We start from the raw sequence: 20,967 nt of genomic DNA, 5'->3' as shown, positions 1-20,967 counted from the left end.
TGACTTTGTTGTCCTTAAGCCATTTTGCCACAACTTTGGAAGTATGCTTGGGGTCATTGTCCATTTGGAAGACCCATTTGCGACCAAGCTTTAACTTCCTGACTGATGCCTTGAGATGTTGCTTCAATATATCCACATTTTTCCTCCTTCATGATGCCATCTATTTTGTGAAGTGCACCAGTCCCTCCTGCAGCAAAGCACCCCCACAACATGATGCTGCCACCCCCGTGCTTCATGGTTGGGATGGTGTTCTTCGGCTTGCAAGCCTCCCCCTTGTCCTCCAAACATAACAATGGTCATTATGGCCAAACAGTTCCATTTTTGTTTCATCAGACCAGAGGACATTTCTCCAAAAAGTACGATCTTTGTCCCCATGTGCAGTTGCAAACCGTAGTCTGGCTTTTTTATGGCGGTTTTGGAGCAGTGGCTTCTTCCTTGCTGAGTGGCCTTTCAGGTTATGTCGATATAGGACTCATTTTACTGTGGATATAGGCACTTTTGTACCTGTTTCCTCCAGCATCTTCACAAGGTCCTTTTGCTGTTGTTCTGGGATTGATTTGCACTTTTCGCAACAAAATACGTTCATATCTAGAAGACAGAACGCGTCTCTTTCCTAAGCGGTATGACTGCTGCGTGGTCCCATGGTGTTTATACTTGCCAGCTGTTGTTTGTACAGATGAACGTGGTACCTTCAGGCATTTGGAAATTTGTCCCAAGGATGAACCAGACTTGTGGAGATCTATAATTTTTTTCCTGAGGTCTTGGCTAATTTCTTTTTGATTTTCTCATGATGTCAAGCAAAGAGGCACTGAGTTTGAAGGTAGGCCTTGAAATACATCCACAGGTACACCTCCAATTGACTCAAATGATTAGCCTATTAGTCAATTAGCCTATCAGAAGCTTCTAAAGCCATTACATAATTTTCTGGAATTTTCCAAGCTGTTTAAAGGCACAGTCAACTTAGTGTATATAAACTTCTGACCCACTGGAATTGTGATACAGTGAATTATAAGTTAAATAATCTGTCTGTAAAGAATTGTTGGAAAAATTAGCACAAAGTAGATGTCCTAACCGACTTGCGAAAACTATAGTTTGTTAACAATACATTTGTGGAGTGGTTGATAAACGAGTTGTAATGACTCCAAGCTAAGTTTATGTAAACTTCCGACTTCAACTGTAGGTGAATGCTGTGAGCAAGAACTGATCCAGGACCCTAGGGACAGATTTGAGTATTTAGTCCTAATGATTATTTTTAGGATTTTGGTAGACCTGGGTAGTTTGCTGTAGGCACAGCAACATTTTGTAACTGAAAACTAGTGATCATCTTATGGGACCAGTTCAGGTAGTACCTCTTCCATTTCAAAATGGCCTCTAAACATGACCCTGATCACCATCGAGCACCCTGCTGTGTTTTGGAAGCAGAGTGATGGTAGGAAGCTGCGTCGTAGCAAGTAAGTGATCTATTGCAGTTAGCTTCCCTTGACATTGGCCAGAGACTTGGGTCCCTGTTGAATTTTACACCCTGAAGAAGAGCATGAGTGCCATGACTGGGAACATGGCCAAGACAGTGCTAGGCCATATGGAGAGGTTGAGTTACCATTAAGAGGTGGCTCTTGAGTCATGTTTTGTTATTTAAGGCAGACACATTATGACAGATCACGTTTCGCTGTTGATTAATCATGTTTAAGTGCCATCTAGTGTCCATTAAGCAGACTTACATGTGATGTCTAACATGAAGTGAGGTTGTAGGAATCTCCACAGATGCCTTTTATCAGCTTTGAAGCTGATATTGAATCAAAAACATAATTGTTTATTCAGAGAATTTGTTTTGATTACCAAATGGCCCGAGGCAAACATTTGGAAACACTCCTGTCCCTTTTTATTTAACTAGGCAAGTCAGTTAAGAACAAATTCTTATTTACAATTATGGCCTACCCCAGCCAAACCCCCTAACCCGGACGACACTGAGCCAATTGTGCGCCGCCCTATGGGACTCCCGATCATGGCCAGTTGTGATACAGCCCGGGATCGAACCAGGGTCTGTAGTGACTCCTCTAGCACTGAGATGCAGTGCCTTAGACTGCTGCGCCACTTGGGACTCCCTTAGGAGTCTTTACTATGTTATTCTATCCTAGCCTTTTCATGGTAATGTTTAAAAAATGCTTGACCAGTTAAGTTATGTTTCAGGACACAGGGGAGCCGGGGTGGTGGAGAGGGGAGATCGGCGGTAAAGAGGGGGTTTTTCCTGACAACTTTGTGGCTGTGATGTCAGACGCAGACAAAGAGGTATGATGAAAGAAATAGTGAACACCAGATCACATGCAGTATGTGTTCCCTAGTGGTCTTCTCCCTAGATAGCCTTTGTGTAAAGTCAGTCATTTGTGTAATGATCATACATGTTTCATTTATAAAAACGTAAACTATTTCCTTTTGTTGCAGCCGGCTCCCACATCAAGAGGATCAGTCAAACTCTCTCCCAAGCAGGAAGCAGAAGAGGTAGGCTGAGCTTTCCACATGCTTGTGTTAGAGTACATGGTGTTGGTGTATGCTCACGGAATTAATGTGGGACTTTTCCCTTGATATGGAGAGCAAGTCTAATGAGAGTGGTAGCCTGGGAATGTTCTGTTGACTGGTCAGATTGGGGTCTCTGTCAGGAGTCTCCTATAAGTCATCACACACTTTAGACTGGACATGATGCTTTCTCTAGATATTTATACGCGTTCTAGTCAGTTTTGATCTTGTCTCTAGCTACGCCCTTTCACAGCTGTTCTGTTTAAAGAGAAGTGCAAAATATCACTTTTGTGAGTCTTTGCCTTCAAAAAAAGTATCCTCCAGCTAAATTATTTTAATTTGTTAAGGTTGAATTTCAGGGAAGTTCTTTTAAGAGCAGACTAAAATATTCCTGGTACTCGAACTTCAATGTCCCTGTTTATTAGCTCTGTTGCCTCCCCGGCCCACACAGTGGCTGCTGTTGTGTCACGGCCCGGTGGAGAGACCATGCTGCTCTGCATCACCATATGGGGGTCAATGGGTCAAGCAGCAGTGGTGGTGAACAGCCTTCTGGCCCAGAGCATTAGGAAGTTCTTGCGCCATAATGGATCTCACTGTTGCCCTTTATGTTCTCAGTTCTGCTAGATGCTCAGTAGAGGGCAGACATGAACAATTCTCCATTAAGAGAGGCGGTCAGGCCAGTCTCTCTCACTTTCTCTTCCCTTCTCTATTTCTAGATTGTTATTTTGAGCATGTTATAAAGAAGTCCCAGTTTTTGGATTGTTACAGGATACATACTAGTAAAATATGCATCTTTGCGAAGCTGGCAATCTGAATTGCAACATTTCAGTTTGATGTCTAATATTTCAGTTTGAAATTGTCTTCCTGACTGGCTGTATCAATCTTGTTATCAATTAGGAATTACCGCAATTTATTATTTGTATACATTTTTTGCATGTACAAAAAATGTTACTCATAGAATCAATATAATATTGTGATACTCTTCTGTATTGATTTTCCCTCCATCCCTGTTGTCAATGCAAGTTTAATTTACACGGGGGAACAACTGTGCTTTTAACCTCCTAACGACTGAGCTTTTAACACCCCATATAGGTGTTCCACTGATGCTGTTGATGGAGTGAAGATTGTTTGTTTATTTAAATATTTTCCCGGTTTCTCACTCTAATGTATAGAGAATGTAAAGTCCCACATTCCCTGTGATTCTTCATGATGCGGACCCTCGTGACCACAGCATGTAAAAAAACATCAATTATAGCTCTCAGATTAGATACTGGTGGTAGCTACCACAGTTTGGCTGCAATTCATTCTCAGATATAGCCTTAATAAGGAAAGTTGCCATGGAATTTGTCATCAAACAATGAACACTGTTTTTTTTTGACACAGCAAATAGAACAACAGAGCATGTGCTACGATTATTTGATTCTTCTTTGCTGGACATCGCCTCCTTTTCAAAAATAAAACAAAAACAATAAATGCGTGAGCCTGGGGAGACCAGTGGCGTTGTTTCAACTTTCGCAGATCTCGACTTTAAGATCATTGTAGAACGGAAAATAATTGCTTGTTTTCATTTGGAGTACTTGCTTCTCTTCTGACTGATGCTCTTGCCTCAGCAGCATTAGATGTCTGGTGTCACTCCTCAGCCCTCCATACTCTCACACACTGATGGGCCTGATTCTTTCTAACTCAGAATCAAAGTGTTAGTTGATTTGTAGATCAGTGATTCGGCACAGTGCGTTGCTCAGGCTGACTACGTGGAACAGCTGCGGCATTATCTGCATCTGTGGCACATGAAGCCTTGTGTTTCGATTGATATACTGTTTTAAATTGGAGATGTGTCGGGTAAGAATAAAGACGAAACATGTTCGTATGTAATTACAGAAGCCAGGCAGAAAGGAATAACATAAGGAAGAATTTTAAGAAACTGATGAAGACCAAGGACCAACAATGATTGAACCGACCCTGACTTTCTTCTTTGTTAAACGTGATGCACCTGAGCCAAAGTAAACAAATGTTGTTGGTCACTGGAAAAAACATGAAAACATTGTCCCCCTTGAACAAACTGTTAAACCCAGGGCACCTTTCTTTGTTGCCATAGCGCCTATTCAAGTAGCTAGATGCAGAGAGACACTCCCACACCTTAATACATTTTTTTTTCTCTATGCTTAAATAAGCCTTTTGCCTGTCCTTATTATTGTCCTGTCAGTGCATTATGACTTGTCAGCTTGTGTAACTCCAGGTATTTTGGGTTGCTTTTCTTTAGAAAAAGGCTTGGCTTGTTACCTCACTACGTACTGTCATTTTGAACATATTCCCTGAATGTTAAACTGAAAACAGTGGAGCAATGAAGTGCTCTTTCGCGCTCTGCTTGTTGGCCATCATGGTGCATCTGCTGGGAGTCTGTTCATATTTAAACGAATGAGGGCTACTGTAGCTGAATGAGAAGTCCTCTATGTCACATTGACCTACTTTTTGTTTTTCAGAGACCCAAGAAGCCACCCCCACCATCAAAAAGCATAGGTAAGGCCTGCTTATAATGAACGTGTGACCGTCGTCAACCTCCTTTTTAGATGATCATGTCAACGATTGTAAAATTCAGGGGCGCAACTTTCTCTGGGGACGGGACTTGTCTGAAATGGCATTTTTGCCCCCCCCCCAGTTTTTATAATTGTGTGCTTTAGAACCATGCAGACACCTCCGAGCGGTCGGGTAAGCAGTTTGGAGTGTTTATCCGACAGGATTAAAAATAATAATGATGTCCCCCCCACTTCTAAAACAAAGTTGCGCCCCTGGTAAAAGTACATCGCTATCATTTAACAGAGAGGCAGGCGGTGGATGACTTGTCTCTCAGTGTTAGTTTCCAAGAAGCAGGAACCTGTGGTTTTGCATGCGACTCTTCACTACGTTTTCAAACTTCCCCACTGGTGTCGTCTCTTGCCGAGTGTTAGTACATTATCAATCAATATGGGCAGAAGAACACAAACATGTACCTCTGCTTGTCTATCAGTGCACCCTGTCACCTAATATCATAATCTCTTGTTATGAATGCTTCAGAGGTGATCATGATTGTAGTTAGTCGTTCACGTCTCCATCGGTTTGGTTGACAAGGCAACCGGTCTTGGGGGTAATGGCCAGAAAGAATGCGATGGAGAGGTGGAGTGTTCTAATCGCTTCCTCGCTTGCTCAAAATGATTTATAGATTGGAACGATTTTCTCAGAAGTGGCGACGGCGATATCTGGGGGGGGGGGGGGCTAAATTGTGACATTATTAATTAATGCACTTCCTGCCTTGAACTGGGAGGACTGTGTTGCACTACTACCCTGAGGGGTTTGGGATTCAGGGAAAATAAACATCAATGAATTCCCCAACTTTGTTTTGTACCATGTTGTAAATTCAGTCCAGATCTGAATCCTTGATTGTCTGCCAAGGTGAACAGAGATGTGATGCATGTAGATATTTAGGAGCCTTTGACTCCTGTCTAATGCCCCACTGTAGTCTCACGTAGCAGACTTCTAGGTCCCACATCCCGGCTGTTAAAGCGATAAAACCCACTATACCCGGAGGTCTTAACTTTGCCATAGATCTACATCTCTAGAGCGGTGGTTTTCAATGAGGTGTGCCGCAAAACTTTTCCTAATCTTGATTTTAACAAATGTAACACTCACTTTAAAAAAATTAAAAAATAAACAGGACCTGTGGAATTAACATGGAATTTTGATTTGGGAGCATGTTAACATCTGTATCGTTGTTTCAAGTCCAGTGCGCTCATGCTGATGTCAAATTTGTATCGTTTAACCTCTACAGGATCTGTGTCCCGACCTTGTGACGGTTGAGCTAACGTAGGCTAATGTGATTAGCATGAGCTTGTAAGAAACAAAAAAAAATCTCAGGACATAGACATATCTGATACGGGCAGAAAGCTTAAATTCTTGTTCTAACTGTACTGTCCAATTTACAGTAGCTATTACAGTGAAATAATACCATGCTATTGTTTGAGGAGAGGGCACAAATATGAACTTGAAAATGTATGAATAAACCAATTAGGCACATTTGGACAGTCTTGATACAACATTTTGAATAGATATGCAATAGTTCATTGGATCTGTCTAAAACGTTGGACATACACTGCTGCCATCTAGTGGCCAGAGTCTAAACTGCGCCTGGGCTAGAATAATTCATTATGGCCTTTCTCTTGCATTTCAAAGATGATGGTACAAAAAAAACACGTATTTTTCTTTGTATTATCTTTTACCAGATCTAATGTTTTATATACTCCTACATTCATTTCACATTTCCACCAACTTCAGTGTTTTCTTTCAAATAGTATCATGAATATGCATATCCTGAGCTACAGGCAGTTAGATTTGGGTCGTTTTAGACGAACATTGAAAAGGGGTGCATCCTTAATTAAAGGCGCGCGCATCACAAGGCAAGTTATTTTATCATTTTATTTAGTCTCTGAGAACCATTGGCGCAGGCAAGTCTGATTTAGGCTTAGCTCTAACACAGCCTCTGCCATAGAAACAAACGGAGCATTGCTTTGTGTCTGTGGTTGCGCTATTACAATGCAGGAAACCACTTGTCTCTAGCCCAAACCGTTCAAAAGTAAAGACATATTTCATGGGACCTTCATTTTTTTTCTTCTACTGATCATGGGAAGCTCTTAAAGTGGTACACACAAATTAATCATCATGAGTAAGGAACTTTGAATTTTTAAAAACCATGTCACAGAAAATTGATGATTTGCAGTCGTTGGTTAACATGATACGGTGCCTTTAAAGTATTCCTACCCCTTGACTTTTTCCACATTTTGTTATGTTACAGCCTTATTCTAAAATGGATTAAATCAAATCAAATCCTCAGCAATCTACACACTACCCCATAATGACAAAGTAAAAACAGGTTTTTAGAAATATTTGCAATTTTTTTGAAAATAAAAAACAAATGTATTATTTACATAAGTGTTCAGCTCCTTTGCTATTAGACTTGAAATTGAGCTCGGGTGCATCCTGTTTCCATCGGTCATCCTTGAGATGTTTCCACAACTTGATTGGAGTCCACCTGTGGTAAATTCAATTCATTGGACATGATTTGGAAAGGCGCACACAACCTGTATATATTAGGTCCCACAGTTGACAGTGCATGTCAGAGCAAAAACCCAGCCATGAGGTCGAAGGAATTGTCCGTAGAGCTCCGAGACAGGATTGTGTCAAGGCACAGATCTGGGGAAGGGTACCAAAACATTTCTGCAGCATTGAAGGTCCCCAAGAACACACTGACTTCCATCATTCTTACATGGAAGATGTTTGGAACCACCAAGACTCATCCTAGAGCAATCGGGGGAGAAAGGCCTTGGTCACGGAGGTGACCAAGAACCTGTTGGTCACTCTGACAGAGTTCCTCTGTGGAGATGGGAGAACCTTCCAGAAGGACAACCATCTCTGCAGCACTCCTCCAGTCAGGCCTTTATGGTAGTGGCCAGACAGAAGCCATCCTCAGTAAAAGGCAAATGACAGCCCCCTTGGAGTTTGCCAAAAGACACCTAAAGACTTTCAGACCATGAGAACAAGATTCTCTGGTCTGATGGAACCAAGATTGATCTCTTTGGCCTGAATTCCAAGCGTCACATCTGGAGCAAACCTGGCACCATCCCTACTGTGAAGCATGGTGGTGGCAGCATCATGCTGTGGGGATGTTTTTCAACTGCAGGGACTGGGAGACTAGTCAGGATCGAGGGAAAGATGAACAGAGCTAAGTACAGAGATCCTTGATGAAAACCTGCTCCAGAGTTCTCAGGACCTCAGACTGGGGCGAAAGTTCACCTACCGACAGGACAACGACCCTCATCACACAGCCAAGACAATGCAGGAGTGGTTTCGGGACACGTCTCTGAATGTCCTTGAGTGGCCCAGCCAGAGCCTGGACTTGAACCCAATCGAACATCTCTGGAGAGACCTCAAAATAGCTGCCCAGCCAACATGACAGAGCTTGACAGGATCTGCAGAGAAGAATGGGAGAAACTTCACAAATACAGGTGTGCCAAGCTTGTAGCGTCATACCCAAGAAGATTCAATGCTGTAATCGCTGCCTAATTTATAAATTAGCAAACATTTCTAAAAACCTGTTTTTGCTTTGTCATTATGAGGTATTGTGTGTAGATTGGCTTGGCTATTCTATCAAGCACCTTTCACCTAGATATCTGTCTTTATTTTTTTTATTTCACCTTTATTTAACCAGGTAGGCTAGTTGAGAACAAGTTCTCATTTGCAACTGCGACCTGGCCAGGATAAAGCAAAGCAGTTCGACACGTACAACAACAACAGAGTTACACATGGAGTAAACAAACATACACTATGGGGGATGAGGTAGTTGGCTGGGCTATTTACAGATGGGCTATGTACAGGTGCAGTCATCTGTGAGCTGCTCTGACAGCTGGTGCTTAAAGCTAGTGAGGGAGGTAAGAGTCTCCAGCTTCAGAGATTTTTGCAGTTCGTTCCAGTCATTGGCAGCAGAGAACTGGAAGGGTAGGCGGCCAAAGGAAGAATTGGCTTTGGGGGTGACCAGTGAGATATACCTGCTGGAGCGCGTGCTACAGGTGGGTGCTGCTATGGTGACCAGTGAGCTGAGATAAGGCGGGGCTTTACCAAGCAGAGACTTGTCGATGACCTGGAGCCAGTGGGTTTGGTGACGAGTATGAAGCAAGGGCCAGCCAATGAGAGCATACAGGTCGCAGTGGTGGGTAGTATATGGGGCTTTGGTGACAAAACGGATGGCACTGTGATAGACTGCATCCAATTTGTTGAGTAGAGTGTTGGAGGCTATTTTGTAAATGACATCGCCAAAGTCGAGGATCGGTAGGATGGGCAGTTTTACGAGGGTATGTTTGGCAGCATGAGTGAAGGATGCTTTGTTGCGAAATAGGATGCCGATTCTGGATTTAATTTTGGATTGGAGATGTTTAATGTGACTCTGGAAGGAGAGTTTACAGTCTAACCAGACACCTGAATATGTGGACAACTACAAATACCTAAGTCAGAACCGTCCAGAGTAGTGATGCTGGACGGGCGGGCAGGTGCGGGCAGCAACGGTTGAAGAGCATGCATTTAATTTTACTTGCATTTAAGAGGAGTTGGAGGCCACGGAAGGAGAGTTGTATGGCAAAGAAGCTCGTCTGGAGGTTAGTTAACACAGTGTCCAAAGAAGGGCCAGAGGTATACAGAATGGTGTCGTCTGCGTAGAGGTGGATCAAAGAATCACCAGCAGCGAGAGCGACATCATTGATGTATCCCTGTGTTGATTGGAAGAAATCTGAGTTTTCTGTTCTTTTAGGTTCATGTTTCCAAAGGGTGTTAATACTTATTGCAAGAATGCCTCATATCTAGGAAACATCTGAAGTTTCAGGTGCTTGCAGAGCACTGCAAAGATTTCTGTTCTCTTGCTTTAGTCTGCACAGGAAACACTTGAGTGTCTCACATCCTCCTCCTGCTTGCAGAATGTCTGTTCAGTTTGCTCTGTATACAAGTGGCTGCCCTCATGGACTCGTAGAGCGATTGTAAAGAGAGGAGGACGTTACTAACCAACAGGAACATGTTTCGCTTTTCAGCTCGCCTACCCGAGGTCCCGTTGGCTGACAAGAAGCCCCTGCATCCGCATCCTGAGGACAGAGGTAAGGTTCGCCCTCTTCCCCATCCTTCCACCTACCTGCCCTTTCCCATTAAGGGGTGAGAAACCTTTCCCCTCTCCTCTCTGGGTGCTGCCAACACTTCCCACCCTCCAATCACCTCCAAGGGACGTGGCTCTCCAGATGAGGTCAATAGGCTCACACCGATCACATTCTCCCAGATATCACATACATTTTATATTAGTGTTACTACACAACCTGGCCCGGTTGTGTGTGTGTGTGTAGTTACGAAAAAGCGACACTGCTACGTGCCGAACCTTTCGTCTCCGTATAGTATAAAATAGTCTTAAGTCTCACACCAATGAAGAGTTTGCTCTTCATTGCTCTGGCATTTGCACCTGGAAGATGTAAGCTCTAATTTTGACATTTGCCTTTGTGTTTGGGCCCCTCTTAAAATCACATGAATAACTTCATGAATAACTAACTGTATATGCTCACTAAAGCTGATCCCAAGGGTCTAGACTCAAGACAGACAGATCAAGAGAAACACAGGGATTCACATCCTTGTAGTGTTTGTGTTGACAGTTGATCCACTTGTAGGGAAATGATGATGCAAATATCCCTTTGGTCCCCTCACTTAGTCAGTGAGCAGCAGCTGCACCAGTCCTGCTATGCCTACCTGACCATAGCGTATCCTACCACAGGCTATTAGAGGAAAACAGTCTGATCTTTTCATTTCACATGTTGGGCGTCGTGTCGTCTTGGATAAAAACAACTTGTGTCCTCTTCAGCCTTCTCTTTATTAACAAGTGGTTTACACACTTATTGGACAATCAGATGTACAGTGAATTGCAATCAGAAATTTGAGAGCACTTTGGCCTCCACTTCACAAATAATATGAATGGTTTTAATAATTGATCCTATAGAAATTCTATGATAGGAGACATTATGCATCTCTTTGGAAGTGTGTGTGCGTGGGAGCGTAGGGCCAATATATATATCGATTCGATATATTAAATTAATTTGAATTTGTTTTAGTGCGGTGTTCCAAATGCCTGTATCGTGAGAATCGCGGTTTCAATTTCTTTCCATTTTTATTATTGTTTGTCTTTTTGGTCTCGTCTCCTTCGCTCCTTCTGTGCTGTGTGCACTGTGTGCACTGCGCACCTTCCCACTCAGACATCAAGCCCCACCCCCTGCCACTCACAACAAAGACGAAAGATCGTCTTCCTCTCTGACAACAAGCAACTTCAACTTGCTATTTACATTTGAGGTTTGGTTCAACATAATCGGTCATATGGACAACGAAAACGCATTGAGACATTATTTTTTTCTGTAATAGAGGAGAACTTAACCTTTTGTGATGATACATAAAAAGGGTATCAACTCCTAAAATGTGAAACAGAGCAGACCCTACTAAGACGAGTATCATTGAACAAGATTGTCAAACATTTTTCCTCAGTTTCTGTCGTGCACAGCATTGCGGTACCACATACTGCTAGCAGCATTTTATCCACTGACTTACAGTGCCGTTGGAAAGTATTCAGACCCCTTGACTTTTTACACATTTTGTTACGTTACAGCCTTATTCTAAATGTTTTTTTTATTTTTATAATCCTCATCAATCTACACACAATACCCCATAATGATAAAGCAAAATGTGTTTTTGCTAATGTAACTGAAAATATTCAGACCCTTTACTTTGTTGAAGCACCTTTGGCAGCAATTACAGCATTGAGTCTTCTTGGGTATGACGCTATAAGCTTGGCACACCTGTATTTGGGTTTCTCCCATTCTCTGCAGATCCTGTCAACCTCTGTCAGGTTGGATAGGGAGTGTCGTTACAGAGCTAATTTGAGGTCTCCAGAGATGTTCGATTGGGTTCTAGTCTGGGCTCTGACTGGGCCACTCAAGGACATTCAGAGATTTGTCCCGAAGCCACTCCTGCATTGTCTTGGCTGTGTGATTAGGGTCGTTGTCCTGTCGGTAGGTGAACCTTCGCCCCAGTCTGAGGTCCTGAGAACTCTGGAGCAGGTTTTCATCAAGGATCTCTCTGTACTTTGCTCCGTTCATCTTTGCCTCGATCCTGACTAGTCTCCCAGTCCCTGCCTTTGAAAAACATCCCCACAGCATGATGCTGCCACCGCCATGCTTCACAGTAGGGATGGTGCCAGGTTTCCTCCAGATGTGACGCTTGGCATTCAGGCCAAAGACTTCAATCTTGGTTTCATCAGAACAGAGAATCTTGTTTCTCATGGTCTGAGAGTCTTTAGGTGTCTTTTGTCCAATCAATTGAATTTACCACGGGTGGACTCCAATAAAGTTGGAGAAACATCAAGGATGATCAATGGAAACAGGATGCATCTGAGCTGCGTTTCGAGTCATATAGCAAAGGATCAGAATACATGTAAATAAGGCATTTAATTTTTTTATTTTTAATACATTTGCATAAAATTCCTAACCTGTTTTCGCTTTGTCATTATGGGGTATTTTGTGTAGATTGCTGAGGATCTGTATTTTATCCATTTTAGAGTAAGGCTGTAACGTAACAAAATGTGGAAAAAGTAAAGGGGTCTGAATACTTTCCGAAGGCACTGTATGGGCTATCTTTCTAATCTGTTTTTATAAATGTACAATGAGCATATAAAGACACGTTTACTTGTGTGTGTGTATATAAGGAATTGGCAACGCGTTCTCATTCTGAGAAATAAGCACCTTATCCAGGTAGGCCGCTTGATTTCAATATCTTAGTGAACAGGCTGTTGTTCAAACAGTTGGAGACTGACAGGAGGGTGTATTCATTGTTAGCAAGCAAATAGATCCAAGTTGGCTAGACTTTAAATATAACGATTAGCTGGTTACTCACTACCAGATGGGCTTGTTTTCTAAATTGCCTGCTTCCAGAAGTTGGTCATTTAGTGGATGTGCATTGTGCATATTTTTGGTTAAATTTGTAACAAATTATGTTTTTTTTACCTTTAATTGTGCAACTGAGCTTATTTAGAGAGAACGTGAAAATAAAAAAAATCTAGATATATTTTGTGAATCGCCCATAAGTTTGAAAAGACTCGTGATGTGATTCTTAGGCCATATCGCTCAGCCATAATCCCTGTTGGTTTCAGAACAGTCAGCTGCAGCCCATTGTCTGGTAATTTAATGTGAATTGTGTCACTGACGCTGTTGCTCTACAGCAATGTGCTACTTTTCCAGCATGTTTTATGAACAGGCAATCAGCTTCCTGACCAATGTCTCTGGGATGTTCATGTTTACAATTAACACACACTTCTTCCAGGGGACTAATCAAATAAGTCAACTCGATTGGGCCTAATCTATGATTTGAGAGAGGGGAAGCGAAAGGGAACACTGATTTGCATAAGAAGGCTGGAGAGGTTGTTAACAATTGTCAGACGTAAGGTTGGACAAAGTGTTTGTTGTGAGTGTGCTGTTAACACGGTGATTAAGTTGTCTCTGTAATTAGTCACTTATTATAAGAAACAAGGAGGTGGATCTATCTGCTGAAGACATATCACAGGCCTGTCTTCTGACTTTTGTGTGTGTGTTTTCAGGCCCTTTTTGTATACTCAGTCTCTGCAACACTTTTACGTAATTCAATGGTGAATCAATCAATTGTGAATCCATCGTGATTCAATATTACTTCCAGAATTTTTGTGGACAAGCAAACTTCCATCATATGTTAAGGATGTCTCGAGGTTCTGCTCACCTGAGTTAGAATACCTCATGATAAGATGTAGACCACACTATTTCTGTAGTGTGATATAGGACATCCCCAATCAATTGGATGAGTCACTTATGTAGGTGGATGGAAATGATCCAAACATTTAGTTTGTATATAGTAATAATAAACTACACATCAATCTTACTCCATTATGCTGTGACTGCTTTAGGCCCATAATCGTATCCAGTGGGTATAGCCAAGGTTGCTAGCCTTGCGCCACCACTCGGAATACTATAAGATGCACGTGTCTAGGTTAACCGTTTTGCAATTATTAAGAGGCTAAGCAACAAGGAGCTAATATCTTGCAATCGATGTCTTCGCATACAATTATCGAGTAAACTTTAGCTCAGAGATGCACAGTTAGAGAACAAGCATATATGCTATGTAAATTGTGAATTCAATTTACCATTAGACATTTTACCAAATAATTCAAGGAATATTATTCAAATGTGAGGACTACAGTTCGTATCCATTTAAAAGTAATGCGATGTTTTACAGTAACACAATACGAATACAATAAAAAAAACAGTACATACCAGAAATCTTCACTATAAAAAGAAGAAAAAACTATTTCACCTGTATGACATACAAACGATCATAGCGTCATTGGTAAACCAATCTCCTGATGTACAATGTTTAAACCCAGCTTTTATTCTTACAAAAGCGCCAAATCCCAGTATCTCCCATCGTCTAATTAACATCACTTTGCATGACCAAAAACATTCAAACAAAGTCATTAACTTCACACGCATTCTCTAATCTAATCACCACACCTCAACACTGTATGATACAGTAAGAACACACCCCTGTATCGCTCCTCTTTGAACTATCCGCCTTCCGATGAACAGAATAACACAATTTCTCTGTATCGCTCAATCCAGAGCACTTGCAGTACAATGAAGCATATCAACATTCAGAACTATTTCTGAACACTTGAAACAATCCAAACATGGCAATTAAATTCACACAGTAATATTCATTTTGCCAATTAAAGTTTTTTCATCAGTTTCCCCACCTTTCCTGGCGTAAGTGACCCCAGGACTTCAGTGAGAATGTCTCTTCCTCTAAATTGCCACAGATAAGGTGTTTGACCCCTGTGGTAGCCCACAGATGGTATGTCATTAAACAATGCCATGAATTGGGATTGAGTCATCACGCTGGGCCTCGGCCCCAGCCAGTCACCAGGTGTGAGTATCACCTTCTCTCATTCTTCCACTACATTACCAAGAGAATTTATCTATATTTTTCGTAGCTGTCTATTTACCAGCACAAACTGATGCTGGCACTAATACCGCACTCAACGAGCTATATAGGGCCATAAGCAAACAAGGAAATGCTCACCCGGAGGCGGTGCTCATAGTCGCCAGTGATTTTAATGCAGGAAACTGAAATCCGTTTTATCTCATTTCTACCAACATGTTACTGTAGGCTTAGCCCTCGTTTATGTGCTCTCTGTCACCTGGAGCTGCATGGCAAATGGTGCAGGAACACAAAGAAAGCACAAAGAACAATGCCCAAGGATTAGTCAGCCCTAACATTCACAAGGCCTAACATTCCCAACATTCAAAAGGTCACAGGGCCAGACGGATTACCAGGTTGCATACTCAGAGCGTGCGCTGGCAAGTGTCTTCGAAGTGTCTTCTCTTCGTTGACCCAATCTGTAATACCTATGTTTCAAGCTGACCACGATAATCACTGTGCCCAAGAACACCAAAATAACCTGTCTAAATGACTCGCCCCGTAGCATTCACATCTGTAACCATGAACTGCTTTGAAAGGCTGTTCATGTCTCCCATCAACACCATCATCCCAGTCACCCTGGACCCACTCCAATTCGCATACCACCCCAACAGATCCACAGATGATGCAATCTCTATTGCACCACACTGCCCTTTCCCACCTGGACAAAAGGAACACCTATGTGAGAATGCTGTTTATTGACTAGAACTCAGCGTTCAACACCATAGTACCCTCCAAGCTCATTACTAAGCTAAGGACCCTGGGATTAAACACCTCCCTCTGCAACTAAATCCTGGACTTCCTGACTGGCAGCCCCAGGTGGTGATGGTAGGCAACAACACATCCGCCACGCTGATCCTCAACATGGGGCCCCCTCGTACTTAGTCCCCTCCTGTACTCCCTGTTCACCCATGACAATGAGAATGCCTATAGGGAGGAGGTCAGAGACCTGACCTCCCACTCAACGTCAGCAAGACAAAGGAGCTGATCGTGGACTACAGGAAACATAGGGCAGAGGAATTATCATGGTCCTTACACAACAACACAGTTGTGAGGAGGGCACACCAATGCTTCTTCCCCCACAGGAGGCCGAAAAGATTTGGTATGGGCCCTCCGATCCTCAAAACGTTCTACAGCTTCTCCATTGAGAGCATCTTGACTGGCTGCATCACCACCTGGTATGGCAACTGCTTGGCATCTATCTGCAAGGCGCTACAGAGGGTGGTGTGTTCCGCCCAGTACATCACTGGGACTGAGCTCCCTGCCATTCAGGACCTCTATACCAGGCGGTGTAAGAATAAGGCCTTAAAAACTCCAGTCACCGAAGTCATAGAATGTACTCTCTGCTACCGCACGGCAAGCGGTACCTATGCACCAAGTCTGGAACCAACAGGACCATGCACAGCTTCTACCCCCACGCCATAAGACCGCTAAACAGTTAGTTCTGGTAGCTATTGGTTAACTATATGCATTGACCCTTTTGGCACTTATTTTTTTACTCATTGCATACGCTGCTGTTACTGTTTATTATCTATCCTGTTGCCTAAGTCACTTTATCCCTACCTATATTGTACATATCTACCTCCAATTACTTCATACCCCTGCACATCGACTCGGTACTGGTACCCTGTGTATATAGCCAAGTTATCATTACTCATTGTGTATTTCTTTCTTTTTTTTATTTTTCTATTATTTCTCTATTTTCTTTCTCTCTGCATTGTTGGGATGGGTCCTAAGTAAGCATTTCACTGTTAATCTACACCTGTTTACGAAGCATGTGACAAATACAAGTTACATAAAATGTAATTGTATTTGAATACTTAATGTTATAATCAGTCATGCAGTATGTAATTACCCATCAATAGCAACATTTCATAGCTCATGGGGTTAAGGTGCTATCAATGAATTAGTTCCGGAACTGTCAGCTTGTGTGTGCAGATGTATCTCAACCTCGAGACAGGCTTGAATCATGTTGGACCGCCGTGCTAACGGCACATTATGTGAGTTCAGAAAACCAGAAGCCTAATATACACTGAACAAAAATATAAACGTAACATGTAACATTTTGGTTCAATGTTTCATGAGCTGAAATAAAATATCCCCAAAATGTTCCAAATGCGTTACACTCAAACTTTTGTGCACACATTTGTTTACATCCCTGTTTTATTGAGCATTTCTTCTTTGCCAAGTTGTGGCATATGTAGAAGCTGATTTTAAACAGCATGATCATTACACACGTGCACCTTGTGCTGGGGACAATATAAAGGCCTCTCTAAAATGTGCAGTTTTGTCACACAACATAATTCCATGGATGTCTCAAGTTTTAAGGGAGTGTGCAATTGGCATGCTGACTGCAGGAATGTCCACCAGCGCTGTTACAGATAATGAAATGTTAATTTCTCTACCATAAGCCGCCTCCAACGGTGTTTTAGAGAATTTTACAGTACTTCCAACCGGCCTCACAACCGCAGAACACATGTATGGTTTGCTGATGTCAACGTTGTGAACAGAGTGCCCCATGGTGAAGTACAGATACCGTGATGAAATCCTGAGGCCCATTGTCGTGCCATTAATCCGCCACCATCACCTCATGTTTCCGCATTATAATGCACGGCCCAATGTCGCAAGGATCTGTACACAATTCCTGGAAGCTGAAAATGTCTCGCCTGCACACTCACCAGACATGTCACCCATTGAGCATGTTTGGGATGCTCTGGATCGACGTGTACGACAGCGCGTTCCAGTTTCCCGTCCATATCCAGCAACTTCGCACAGCCATTGAAGAGCAGTAGGACAACATTCTACAGGCCACAATAAACAGCCTGATGTCAAGAAGATGTGTCGCGCTGCATGAGGCAAATGGTGGTCACACCAGAATCTGACGGGTTTTCTGATCCAAGCCCATACTTTTATTTTATTTTTTATGTACAGTATCTGTGACCAACAGATGCGTTTCTGTATTCCCAGTCATGTGAAATCCATAGCTTAGGGCCTAATGAATTTATTTCAATTGATTTGATTTCCTTATTTGAACTGAAACTCAGCAAAACCTTTGAAATTGTAGCATGTTGTGTTTATTTTTGTTCAGTATATATTTAGCAATTAACTTCTAATTTATATGTCCTGTACTTTATTTTTACTTAGTAACTCTGGATAAAAGTGTCAGGTAATTAACAAAAATATACATTTAGCCTAAGTGTTTAGCTTTTTATGAGTTTAATGTAAGTTTTCTTTTAGTTTCATCCTAAAGTTCCCTTTGCTTTTTATATCTATCGTAGCTCCAGGGTTTTAGTCTGATATTGGATGAGTTAACGGATGTTATTGGGAGTCTCATAGGGCGGCGCACTATTGGCCCAGCGTCATCCGGGTTTGGCCGGGGTAGGCCGTCATTGTAAATAAGAATTTGTTCTTAACTGACTTGCCTAGTTAAAGGTAAAATACATTTTTTTAAATGTACATGTAGCGTTATGTCATCAGGGTAAATGGAGGGACAATGTGACAGTGAGCGGACGGCTACTGCATGTTTTTTCTTCCAGGCAATCCATTGTGACAGGCCTTTATTAGCAGTGCTTTAGCCTAGATTATGTGTCTGTTTTTGGCTTACCTCTGGGCTTCTTGCACATTTGCCCATTTCATGCACGAAGGCGCTTTGGTATTAACGTGAAGTGCTGCACTTACACACATTCACTGTACGCTACAGAAGTGATGTCACTGGCAGTCCTCAGGGTGGCTGAAAAGCTTTCCTTCGCCCTGGCACTAACCCCTTTCAAAGGATGACTTCAGGGACAGGGTGACACTTCCCTTCTCTCTAGGCCTCGATTAGCTAAAAGAAACACCTTGCTGTTTTACACTTGTTCCTGCTTTGCATATCTTATCGCTCTCTATCCATATGAATAATTTGTCACAGCGTTGTTTGTTTATTTCTCAGTCAGGAATGAAGCATTTCCCTAATGAGATTAGGGGTTGTCTATTTTAATATTTCAGTGGAATATCCCTGGGAATAGTTGATGCTTACATGTCCTGGCAGCCGAGAATGAAGAATGAATGTGCCTAAAACAACCAGGACCTCGTGCAACCTCCATGATCTTGAAATGTGTACAGTGCATACAATGTGAAATATTTTATCACAATGATCATTCTGACTCAAATTCTGTCTCTCTCTCTGTCTCTTTCTCTCTCTGTGTGTGTGTGTGAAGGTGACAAGACGGATCAAAAACTGTCAAAGCCTACTGCCCCTCTGGTCCCGCCCAAGAAACCTGTACCCCCGCCAGGCAAGGGTAAACCAGGCGTCCTCCCCCCAAAACGTCCAGACAAGCCTCTCGCACCCTCCCTAGGGGCCAAGTAAGCCTCCCATTCTTCTACCAGTCCCCCTGTTCTTCCAGCTTTCCCTTTGTTCATATTGGATATTCACTTGAGGAAGGACAACATTGTGCTGTAGTAGGTTTTATTGGCAAATTCGCAGTCAGACTTAAGTTGTACACCAATTTACAATCCTAATAATACAATAGTAAAAGCCTAAACTAGCATAAACATTTAATATGATACCTTTTAAAATATGCAATGTATACAAAGCAACAATAGCAAGGTTTGGAGTGACCGCTTTATAAAATACAAGAGTTATGTAGGCATTTCTTAGGCATCTGGGCTGAATGGTGTGTGTGTGTGTGTGCATGTTGATCAGTTTAGGGAAGTATGGGATGGGAGAGTTCTGATAGCAGCTTGTCTGGGTCATGGGAGTGTTCAGTTTGTGGATGTTGTGGGTTAAGTCCAGTGACCTGCTGTCTGGTTGGGGGGAGCCAGTCTGCAAACTGGGAGCTCTGCCGAGATTTAGCAAATGTCAGGCAGATCTGCTTCCATCAGTTCTCCCGGGACATGATTCCTAAGGTTTCATGGGCTTCCCCATAGCTGGTGTACGACTCGCCCAGAATTATTCTGCACGCTCCCTTCTGGACCCGCTCCAGCTGAGCAGTCAGGGTTTGAGTGAGGCCAGGGTGCCAGGCAGGTACCGTATACTCTAGAAACTAGTCTAACGTATACGATGTCGATGGATAGTAGGTCTGCTGTGGTAGTATAGATGCATTTGAGGAGGAACAGCTTCAAACTACAACAATATTAATAACCAGTATATTTAGTTTGTCAGGCATTTGTTTATGGCTTCGAAATGATTGCATTCACGCTGAAAATATCTTTCCTGTTTTGGTATTTAAGTCTCAATGTGTATGTACCACAAAGGCCTTTGAAATCCAGTTGCATTCCTAACATAATGTACCTATAACTCCAGCCATCAGGATTGTATTACTGCCACTACTGTTTACAGCTCTAGTAATGTTTTGCTACTGTTATTGTTGTTATCCCCCTCTACAGGCACAATGGAGAGGTGCCTTCCACACTTCCAAAGTCTGACTTTGAGCCAACGTTACCCAGCAAACCAAAAACGCTGTCGGGTGACTGGGGGGACAAAGCCCTTGACATGGGTATGTATGGCTCCACATTTTATTTTGAAGAAATTCCTAGCAGTAAAACCTTTATAACAAGGCATGCAATGAAACGTTCATAAGGGGTCCGATAATATATATATATATATATATATATATATATATATATATATATATATATATATATATATATATATATATATATATATATATATATTCACAATTTATACAGCTCCGTGACATCATTATTAGTTATGCTCAGCTTACTCCAAACGCAGGATCACGTTTCATCTATAAAACCATATATACTCTTCCAGCTTATTAGGTTGAATATTTCTTTATGTGTAAAACCTCCTGAGTGGCGAAGCGGTCTAATGAGGCGACAGACACCCTCGTTCGAATCCAGGCTGTATCACAACCGGCCGTG

General features: G+C 42.3%; 1 protein-coding gene across 4 annotated transcripts in view; it reads left to right on the top strand.

Annotated features, from left to right (window-relative positions):
• The window catches only part of cd2ap (CD2-associated protein), a 76,093-nt gene that overhangs the window by 41,094 nt on the left and 14,032 nt on the right, over nt 1–20,967 (top strand). For all 4 annotated transcript variants that reach the window (XM_071370293.1, XM_071370291.1, XM_071370295.1 and 1 more), the window contains exons 9-14: nt 2,188–2,286; nt 2,440–2,496; nt 4,992–5,028; nt 10,113–10,175; nt 19,302–19,446; nt 20,470–20,579. In XM_071370293.1, coding sequence (XP_071226394.1) covers nt 2,188–2,286; nt 2,440–2,496; nt 4,992–5,028; nt 10,113–10,175; nt 19,302–19,446; nt 20,470–20,579 — 511 coding nt within the window. The remainder of the gene's footprint in view (nt 1–2,187; nt 2,287–2,439; nt 2,497–4,991; nt 5,029–10,112; nt 10,176–19,301; nt 19,447–20,469; nt 20,580–20,967) is intronic.

The sequence above is a fragment of the Salvelinus alpinus genome, chromosome 27, assembly GCF_045679555.1.
Source record: "Salvelinus alpinus chromosome 27, SLU_Salpinus.1, whole genome shotgun sequence".
NCBI lineage: Eukaryota > Metazoa > Chordata > Actinopteri > Salmoniformes > Salmonidae > Salvelinus > Salvelinus alpinus.
Note: the sequence above shows the minus strand (reverse complement) of the source record. Positions and strands in the feature narration are given on the sequence as shown.